The 11,104-nt window shown below is 32.3% G+C and overlaps 1 protein-coding gene across 2 annotated transcripts; it reads right to left on the bottom strand.

The window, feature by feature from the left end:
* Positions 1 to 321: 321 nt before the first annotated feature.
* LOC114194720 (amino acid permease 1-like) lies at positions 322 to 10,824 on the bottom strand. Of its 2 annotated transcripts, XM_028085094.1 has the most exons (8): positions 10,590 to 10,824; positions 9,576 to 9,809; positions 8,576 to 8,669; positions 8,077 to 8,294; positions 2,236 to 2,363; positions 1,815 to 2,036; positions 1,617 to 1,684; positions 575 to 847 (listed from the first exon to the last, which is right to left on the bottom strand). In XM_028085094.1, the coding sequence occupies exons 1-7, from the start codon at positions 10,651 to 10,653 to the stop codon at positions 1,619 to 1,621; spliced, it is 1,026 nt and encodes a 341-aa protein (XP_027940895.1). In that variant the 5' UTR covers positions 10,654 to 10,824; the 3' UTR covers positions 575 to 847; positions 1,617 to 1,618. The 2 variants fall into 2 exon arrangements, with proteins under 2 accessions (XP_027940894.1, XP_027940895.1); XM_028085093.1 differs by lacking the exon at positions 1,617 to 1,684 and having other exon boundaries at positions 322 to 847.
* Positions 10,825 to 11,104: the final 280 nt, after the last annotated feature.

Here is an 11,104-nt window from a genome sequence, read left to right as displayed (position 1 = left end):
ACGTAGGTCGTCATCACCAGATCTCATTCGTACTATCGCTTTGAGGAAGGAATTATTGAATTCATAATTTAATTACCAGAGGAAAATAAGGGGTGACCGCCCGATTAAGGTTTAACTAAGATTGACATCAATATAGACAAGAGTTTTAAAACTTATGGAAGAGCAAAATACAACTTTGAATGTATTCTTTTTTTTATAGGTCTTCTTCCTATCTCTTGGTTACAACAATCTATATTTAGTTTTTCTTTTTCTCTTGACTCAATCATTCATCTTCGTTCTTTAAATAGTTAAAAGGTGCACAATGGCAATTGACAACCACTCTTATAGGAGCAATATTTGTATTAATCATTTTAGGTCTGTGCAAGTAAACTTCTAAGGAATAACTTAAAAAAAAAAAAAAAAGTTGCAATTGTTACCAAAGGAACTATTGTTTATACATGAAAAGATTGGTTTTATGGAAATCCTGAATAATCCCATGAATTGAACCGATCACAGCAGTCACTGAAATAATGAAGCCCAGGCAACTTAAAAATTGGAGGCAGTACCACCTGAGTGATAGTTTTGTAATCTGTTTCTGGGCAATGTGCATTTGTATGGGAAAAAACACTACTAAAGGCCCGAACCCAATTGCACCAAGGAGGGAAAGAACCTCACTGAAAAATGGCATTACCATGGCAAGGATTGTTGCTAATATCACAAAAATCGTCCTCCAAACTAACCTAAACAAGTTGAAACGAACCATGACATTACCCATCATCAATGGATATTCCTTGTTTATGAAATCTGAATGTGGCCACACCATGTTAGCACCCATTTCAACTATACGAAAGAATGGTTGACCCATCACCTGTAACCAAATATTCATTGCAGACACTTTATTGGACATAAATACGAAAGAATTCTTGACTAAAATTTACAAACTTTAATTGCCGAAAAATCATATCTATTTTTCCCTTAAAAAATAGTGATCTATCTTTGATCAACTATTAAAAAATCGTTTGGTACTTCATTTTATATTTAATTGCAGTTTTCGTTCTTTCATAAATAAGTTGTTTTTAGATTTGATCTCCTAATGCCTAATAGTCAACGAAGGTGATAATAAATTGTCATGTCAATATAAATGTGTTGTTGTGATAATACAACACATTTTATTACGTCATTATTGTAATTAAATATTGCATGCCAAGTTAATTAATTAATTAAAATTGTATAATTCAATTAATAAAAATCAAATTAACAAAACAAAAATGAGATTAAATTAATGAAATTTTGTAGGACGGACTAAAAGTTTAATTTTTCTAAGCGTAGATAAAAAGTTCAATTAAATCTTATTTATTGAATTTTGTATTTTCCGTATCTTACCTTTGTATAAAGCACTAGATGGTACAATTTATTTTTTCAAAATGATAAAAATAAATATATTTTAAAAATATTACGAAAATAGACAAATCATATCATATTATAATATAAACAGATTCAAAAATTGTGTCTAACACTTTTTTTATACAATAAAATCGGGTCATGCAAGCACGATTTGTCGGTTTTCGTAATTCCCTTAACATATATCCATATATAATTTTGAAAAAAATTGCAGCATTTTGATGTTTGGCGGTTACCTTTATATTCGAGGTGAGAAACTTCTTATTTTCACGTAATAGTATCGCAATATCAGGTCATTATTCAACTAAACAAATATAATGACACGGATTAAAAGCATATATTTCAATAAAATTTGGAATCAAGTTAAAAAGATGAGTAGCGTAATTTTGAAAGATGAAAAAGAAATTGAAGTTCTGGAAAAATAATGATCCAACCTGATATGCTCCAATCATGTGCATAATGATGCATCCGTTGCCCAGTGCAACCAACCAGAAGGGTTCGGTAAATCCGGTCAAGATGTTCCCAGGAGTGTTGTCCCCAAAAGCAGCATAGCCAAGGCCACTGCACAGCAAGAACAATATTGTCATTGCTGTCACCCCTACCACGTTGGCCCTTTTCATTTGTTTATTTTCTGCTGGATGCGACTTTAATGTGTCCTAAGCAAAAACATCATCAAATAATGGTATTCAGTACTTTAACAACTATAATTCCAATTTGCAATAACTTCATCACTAGCATCTCTGTATGCTTTTGTTCATTTATTAAAAGAGGAATGCAAGCCATACTTTAACACTCTTTCTTTCTGTGATGGTGATTGGTTGAAATTGATTAAAAATTACAAGTTTTAACGAGTACCATGATATCATAAATGACAGTAGCGTAAGTGCACGCAAGAGCTATGTTTCCCATTGCAGTGAAGACCTTCAAAAGTTTATCTTCTACGGGTAGTTTGGTTCCGGTTATGCTGGTTGCAGCTCCTTTTCCTGTACACATCCAAATTCAAATTGCAATGACTTCTTTTTGTCTTCAAAATCAAACGAAGCAATAAGGAACTACATTCAAGGATTAAGGTTATATTTCTACAAATTTCCTCGTAAAAGTTAAAAGAAATACAATTAATTTCTCTATAATTTAAAATTAACTTGCGTAGAAACTTATTTTGTATAAACTCTACAAATTTTTTTAAATTTTACTTTTAATTTATTGAAAAATTTATTTCACTTTTTTTCTTAAAAATCTGTATAGGGAAGTCATCCAAACATGCCCTATATAATACAAGCTCTGGAACGAGTGTTAAAAATTATCTTTCATGCCTACTCTCTGTAACACTATTACTATTGATTATCGGAACTTCCAAAATCATTAATTAAACTCCTTAATATGAACTAATTTTTCTTTGAAAGGTAACACTAGTCGGACAACACATTTGCGGACGTGATCTCCACTATGTCGGAACCACCAACAATGCAAGCAGCAACAGACTGGTAATCTCGTAAACAAAAAAGAGACAAATACAAAACATGGAGAACAAGAACAAACACATGGAAATCAAAACTATTTTAACCTATTGTTAGGGAGTTCATTCTTACATATATTAAACTCAATAGAGGTAAAATGTGGGATCAAATCCTGCGAACAAAAATTGCATAAGAGTTGACAAATGATAAATAGACTTTGAAGTGTCAGGATATCTAAGATATCTAACATCAACTTATTTAAAAATATTTTATACTAGTTCCCTCTAATGCCCACTAATCAAAACTTGATTATAAGTATTCTTACTATAACTCTTGACTTACAAAGTCATTCTTGACCATCCTTTTCTGCTCATGAGATTAACAACAACTGTTTTTTAACATTAATTCAGTTTTGACTTTTCGGGTATTTTATTACTTTCGGTCTTAACTACAACAAAATATTATGTCTGTCGGTCCAAACTACTCTATTAGTGTCAATATCGATTTCCACTATGTCAAAAACCACCAAAACACACTGATAATCTCAAACAAAAAGAGACAAATACAAAACATGGGAGAACAAAAACAAATGCATAGAAATCAGATATATAATCCGGAGCTAGCTTAGCCTTTTTCCTCCATTTCTCTCCAAACACATCTCCTATTTATTGTGTTTACAAGTCATGTTTAGTGTTCATAATTATACTGATTTGATGTTTTACCTTTCTTGTCTTGAGCACTAAATCCAAAAATTACTTTTAACTTATGTGTGCTTTTGGTTTTACAACTTTGAGATCTTATTCGCTATTAATTCATTGACAAAATCATATAGTTAGGCTTTTAATGTATTTTGTTTCTAGTTTGTTTAAGCTTTCTCGACTCCTTAGGCAATTTCATTTAGGGAAAGTAAAATCAAAAAAATATTTGGAAGTTGAATTTTATGACCTTAATTAGTAGTTCGTACATTCTTCAACAGTCCAGTTTGAAAACAAAAAGAAAAGGCAAGCATCTCCTAAATACAATAGAAATTAAACAAAAGCCAAGGAGACATTCGTAAAAGAAAAGTTTACTCAATTGACCAAAGAATCACACAAAAGCCACTACTTAATTCTTTAATTTCTTTCACAATTTAACTTTACTGTTGGATGCAAACTCCACACTTAATTAATCCTACAGATTAAATTCGTATTTAGCGAAGGGCATCTTAGAATTCCTCTTGTTTATAAAAAGACCAAAGGAAAAACAAATCAAATTCTAGTAGTTTATTTTTTATTTTTGTAATCTACTCAAGAACCATTCCCTAGGACTTCCTTTTTGTGCCTACTTCTCACAAGCTTCAATTCTAGTTTGTCATTTTTATTTGGCTTTCCCTGAAGTATTACCACTAAAATTCCATTTTGAGTTTAGAATTTCTAACTGAGCTTTTGTGGATTTACTTTTCTTCACATTCTTGAGTGAATTTATTTTGGCTAAACATTTGGTTCTTTGAGAACGCTTAATTTCACAAGGTAGCATACTTGGTACTGACAGAAGTATAAGCAGAGCAACTCCTTTGATGTACTAAAAGAGGATGAGAACAAACCTTGCAAGAGAAATTAAACACTTGGACAGGCATTGAGAGAGATCGTTAACAAAAGAACTTGCCAATTTTGTACCAAAATTTAGAAGTCAAATTAGCAACTGATTTAGTGATGGAAAACGGGTTTCAGCAAATTTCAGTTTTTGTCATGAGCAAATTCGTCTTTAGTTTTGTCTTCGATTTCTTTGCAACTGTTTTATTTATGTCACTAATATCAAATTTGGCTTATTTTCTTTATCTTGTGTAATAGGCCATTATCTTGGGTGTCTTTGTTAGGAGTATAAACGGCTTCTATACGTTTCTGTTAGTATTTCTGTTTCTTCATCATGCTGCCTATATTAAGGCTCTCTCCTTGTATCTCACACTAATAATAATATCCATACCGTTCTGTTCTCCTTTCCACGTCTCTTTCTAACATAGTATTCAGAGCTTAGAGATTTTTTTTCTCTGAACCATGACTTCGGCTCTTTCGCACTCTCAAACTTCCAACTCCACCACCTCTTCTGTCCCAACACCTTTCATTCCTCATACTTTCAATATGCCTGTTAGCATCAAACTTGACGATGAAAACTTTTTGGTATGGCAACATCAAGTTCTTGCCACCATCAAGGGTTTCCAATTTTCCAGATTTCTTTGATGGTTCTTCTTTACCACCCAAATATCTCACACCGGATGCAGAAGCCCGTGCACATGTTAATCCTTCCTACATTCATCATCAGCAACAAGATAGTCTCATTGTGGCGTGGCTTCTTGCCTCTATGTCCGCTCCAATGCTTACCAAAATGGTGGGCTTAAATACCTCCATCGAAATCTGGCAGAAACTAAAAATATACTTTGCTAGCCAGTCACGCACACGGATCAAGAAGCTCAAATTGCAGTTAAAGAATACCAAGAACGATAAGTCTATCTCTACATATATTCTTGAAATCCAAAAAACTGTTGACTCACTTGCTGCCATTGGCTCACCAATATCAGATGCTGATCACATAGAAGCCATTCTTGATGGTCTTCCCGCAGATTACGATGCGTTTGTCGCTTGGGTTCTTTCTCGCATAGATCTTTATTCAGTTGAAGAAATAGAAGCTTTGCTTCTTGCTCACGAGGAACGTTTAGAAAAGCAAGCTGATTCTGTTATGCAAGTTAATGCTTCTACTGCCTCTTGGAACAACAATCGTGGATCTCAAGATCGTGGTGGCCGTGCTCGCTCACGTTCATATTCTTCTACTCGTGGTGGTCGCTCCTCCACTCTCAATAATTCCTCTCATCAACTATGGCAATCCTCTCCACAGTCTCAGAACAATACCAGGTTACAATGCCAAATATGCTCCAAGTACGGGCATACTGCACCAAATTGTTGGCATCGGTTTGATCAAAAGTATCAACCCTCCATTCATTTACACAATTCTCAGGTTTCTTCTTCCAATATGGATATATGTGATCAACTCTCTTCCATATCCTCAATGCCTGACTTATTATGGTATCCCGATAGTGGGGTATCCCACCATATAACAAATGATCCAACAAGTTATACCTCTAAAACCCATTACACTGCTTCTGAGCTCCTAAAACTTGGCAATGTTGCAGGTTTGACCATTACTCACAATGGTTCAACTAATCTTTCTTCCTTGCCATATTCTTCTAAATTTGTTTTAAACAATCTTTTTCATGTTCCACGTATCACCAAAAATCTTTTAAGTGTCTCTCAATTTGCTAAAGATAATTGTGTATTTTTTGAATTCTATTCTCATCATTGCAATGTTAAACATCAGGTCACAAAGGAGATCTTGCTTCAAGGTCAACTTAAGGAACGGCATCTATGTTTTTCCAACGCTACAAAGACTTCCATCTCCTACGGTTAACCACTCTTCTACTACATCGTCTTCTGTTTTAGATCTATGGCATGCTAGGATGGGTCATGCCTCCTTACAGACTTTTAACACATTCTTCAACGATGCAATATTTCATATAAATCTGGCTCTGTTTCTTGTGATTCCTGTGATGCGTCTAAAATACACCAATTATCGTTCTCTTCTTCTAACCCGTGTTATCAACATCCGCTTGGGTTGATTAACATATATATAAATGGGATCCATCTCACGTATGCTCTGTGAATGGTGATCGTTGTTATATCTCCTTTGTTGATGCGTTATCAAAATTCACGTGGATATACATGTTGGACTTCAAGTCTCAGGCTTTAGCTGTGTTTATCAATTTTAAAAATTTGATCGAAAATCAATAGGGATGCTCCATCAAATCTATACAAACTGATAATGCCAGTGAATTCTTGCATTTTGATCGTTTTCTTGCCAAGATAGGTATTCATCATAGGTATATTTGCCCTTACTCGCACCAACAGAATGGCACCGTGGAACGTAAACACCGCCACATAATTGAGACAGGCTTAAGTCTTTTAGCTCATGCCTCTATGCCTTTAAAATACTGGAATATTGCCTTTCAAACTGCTACTTTGATTATAAATAACCTTCCCACTGTGGTTTTACAATATCAAACCCATATCAAATGCTTATAAACGTTCATCTAACTATGATATTTTTCTCATTTTGGTTGTAGCTGTTTTCCGTTATTGCGACCATATAATTCACACGAGTTTAATTTTAAATCCCATGCATGCTTGTTTCTTGGTTTATCTGTAAACAAGAAAGGTTATCTCTGTCTTCATCCATATAAACGGCTTCTAGACGTTTCTGTTAGTTAGTCTTTCTGTTTCTTTATCATGCTGCCTATATTAAGGCTCTCTCCTTGTATCTCATACACTAATAATAATATCCATACCGTTCTGTTCTCCTTTTCACGTCTCTTTCTAACCGTCTTGATAAATCCATAGTATTTCCTCATCTTCCATTGTTAACTTTCTTGTAATAGTTAAACTTGTAGACATGTTAACGTGTCTTGAAATGTCCAAGTACTAACAAGATAAGAATGTCGCTTTTCTTTTTTTAAATCTTTTCATGTTTTAGGTAAGTAATGTGGCAAATATATCAATTTAAGAAAAAATATTTTCTCACATCACTTAAATCAAACAATTCTCAATTTTCCACTTGTTTATTGTCAATTTTTTTTTCTTTTTTCTTAATTCAAACAATTCTACTTTGTACTTCACTTTCTGACATCCTTTTCTTAAATTTAAATAATTCACTTTCACTCTAAACTTAAGAGAAAAAGAAAAAGAAATCACATTCCACATATGACATGATAGGCACGCGTAACCACATCCACAACACCCATACTATAAAACTATTTCTCTTTTCAACGACCACAATATAGCTAACGTTACCTAATCACGTGGCCAGTGTAAAATTACCATATACTTTTAGGAGTTTTAGTTTATTTTAAGAAAATTGTATTTAAAGTATCTAAAAAACATTAGTTTTGTTTTCAAAAGAAATTATTCATCACCACATTTAAATACTAATTAATTTACAATTAATCTTTAATTATTTAATAATAACAGTTTAATAAAAGATATTATCAATATTCTTAAAACATATACATCATCTTGACCTATGAATAATTAAAATGAAGGGAAGAACGCACATATCAACAATGAAAAACTAAAACAGACAGTTGTGTAAGTAAATTTTGGTGATTAATATTAAATTATTTTGATAAAATTAATGATGAAAACTGAAAAGCGCTTACCCGAGAGAACGACCGAGAGACATAGCCCACTACCAATGAATACATAACCAAAAGAGGTGATGGCAGCAGCAGTTGAGAGCCATGTAAGCTCGTGAAAGTTTGGAATCTGAGACAAAAAAATTTGCAAAATCCCAAAGCCGATCATGGAGGGATTGTTCGAAAACTTGCAGGAAGCTGCATTTCCAGCGTTGTGGAAACAAATGGCTTTCCTTATTGCCCTGCCATATCACACGCATCATCATTCACCATTAAAAAAAAAAAAAGGTTAAATGATCTCTACTAAAGAGTTTTACATTTTATAGTTGATAGTTGTATTCTAAATGATTAATTCAATTCTATTAATAGCATTTCCGGAGTTGCTTACAAGTTAGGATCTCGTTAAAATTAAATTTTTATTGATAAGTAATTTTTGTAAACAATTCCAATTATGATTCACAAATAATATCAGACCTAATCGTAATAAATAAATTCTTAAATAAGCTTTAATTATATTACGCACACCAAGCTTGTGGAGGAAGTTATTGTGTAGCCCACCGTGATCCCAGCGAGCTTGGTATATTGAATCAATCCACAAAGCACATGCATTGTTCCACCTATTACCAAAATAGCAAGGCCAAATTAATACAAGTAACACTACCAATCAAAATATTTATTTTATCATTTTTTAAATAGAAAATAATAGAGTTTTTTTTTTGTAGTCTTACTAGAATAAATATTTTTTAAAATAAATAATAAATTTCATAACTTTTCTTAATCGTAATAAAATAATTAATACTTTTATTTTATGATTTTCAATTCTACCTTAAAATGCATAGATGTTTAAACTATTTAAATATTAAATGAAGGGAACAAATATAAATGACAATAGAATAAATAATGTTATTTTGAACTTCTAAAAAAAATAAACAAAATTGTCCCCATAACAGAGTTAACTTTTTTAGAAATATGAATTATTTGAAAGAATAATAGAAATAAGGTGAATAAAATTTCAACAAACTGATATTACCAAAATTTCAACAATTTAAAGTTAATAGATAAGACAAAAATGATAGATGTAAAAGAAATAAAAACTAATATTGAATGGATATCTATATATATATATATATATATATATATATATATATATATATATATATATATATATACACGTGTGTGTGTGTGAAAATCTGAGTGTCAAATTTACTTATTTGAGAGAAGAACTAACATAATGCATAGACCATCCTAGAAAAAGGTGAAACATGTATATGTTTATATAAAAATTAATAGGAAAACTTTTTAGAAAGATAATGATTGAGCTCTAACAAATTCACAATTTACAACAATACTATTTAATTGAAGGCAATGATACCAATATATGTTCAAGTAGCAAAGAGAAATAGAAAATGAAAATCACCTAACTTTAGTTTTACTTCTATTCTAATCACAGTCGTAAAGGAAAAGAGGGATGTAAAAAATTGGGTTAATTTTCAGATTTTGGGTCAATTTTTTCCAGAAATTACCTAAGTAAGCCTTGACAGCCTGCATATAAGTATAATTTCTCTGGCCAGTGACAGGGTCTGGATATCTGTAACAATCGGCTACAAGACTGTAAGTGAAAATGGAGATAGCTGAAAAGGTCACAATACATCCTATGCCAGCTATCCATCCTAGTTGTGCCATGGCCCATGCCAGAGCCAGCACTCCTGCCCCTACCACCACAGTTATAATGTGTGTGCTTGCCGTCAACACATTCCCTGCAAACAGAAACAAGCATCACAAATAATATATGCTCTTTCAGCTTCATCTGGATTTCAATGTTTTATTTCTTAGGTAAAGTATGTCTGATCACTGGTTAAGATATACAAATGCACAAAATGAATCTCACTTCTCTAAGATAAATACCTCAATTAAGAAGATAAAGGAACTAATTTCCATTCTTCATGTCTAAAATCAACTATCCATAGTATCTACATGTTTAACAAATCATAACATCAACTATTGGTTCCTTATCAAAGATAAATTATTTTATTGAAAATATCATATCAACTACATATGACAGAATACACAACTGAAATTTGCAAACCTCAATTTTACATCAGGTTGATTAGGCCTAAACGGGCATTGCAGTATATTTTACTTCCAAAGTGAGTTGAGCGAGTTAAGTTCACTCAATTTGGAAGCGCAAAACTGCACAAGATACTCGGTTAAACTTTCAGTTTTGGTCTTTCGTACTATAAATGAGTTAATACGCATTCTTGAAATTGTTAACTTGTTTTAACTTTTGTATCCTTAAAATTCTCTCTCAGAGCGTCAACCAGTTGATAAAGTTACTCTCACTTAAATATCAACTCAGAACAATTTCATTTTTCCAAAAACTTATTAATACGCTACCAGAATCAAGTCTTCCAGAGGGTATAGGGACCTAAAACCACCGATTTAGAGATCAAATCTAAATATTATAGAGTTCAGAAACGAAATCAATACAAATTCATGGATGGAATTGAAGATTCGAGGTAGTTAGAAAGAAAACGCACCGGTTCTTCTGATTCTGCCATCATCGTCCGGTTCAAGTTCGATAAGAGGTTTGGTGTTATCCATTGAGATCCCCTTTTCGTTCCGTCAGGTATCAACACTCCGAGAACGATGCACCATTTGACTTCACCGGTTTTACAGGAATACGACAAATATGATATATTCTCCGGTATGATAAGAAAGAAATGGATAAATATGATCTTCTCTGTCTTTATCCACACTTACACATGGGAAGTTTTAAATTATATTAGATTCAGACAAAGCGTACACAAAGAAACGTTGGCGATGGATTTTCTCGGTTTAATTTTTTTTTACACCCTTAATTAGTAAAAAAAAATATTTAATATGACTTTTAATATAGTTATTTTAATAATTAGTAATGAAAATATTTTGTTATACTCCATATGTTATTTATTTTAAAATATAATAATAAATCGGTGAGAAAATGTAACATTGGTTAAGCATGTGACATATGTTTACCACAGGTATTTTAACTTGAGAAAAATAGAAAACACAA

This window comes from Vigna unguiculata, chromosome 8 (genome assembly GCF_004118075.2).
Source record: "Vigna unguiculata cultivar IT97K-499-35 chromosome 8, ASM411807v1, whole genome shotgun sequence".
NCBI lineage: Eukaryota > Viridiplantae > Streptophyta > Magnoliopsida > Fabales > Fabaceae > Vigna > Vigna unguiculata.
This window is presented reverse-complemented; position numbering and strand designations above follow the sequence as displayed.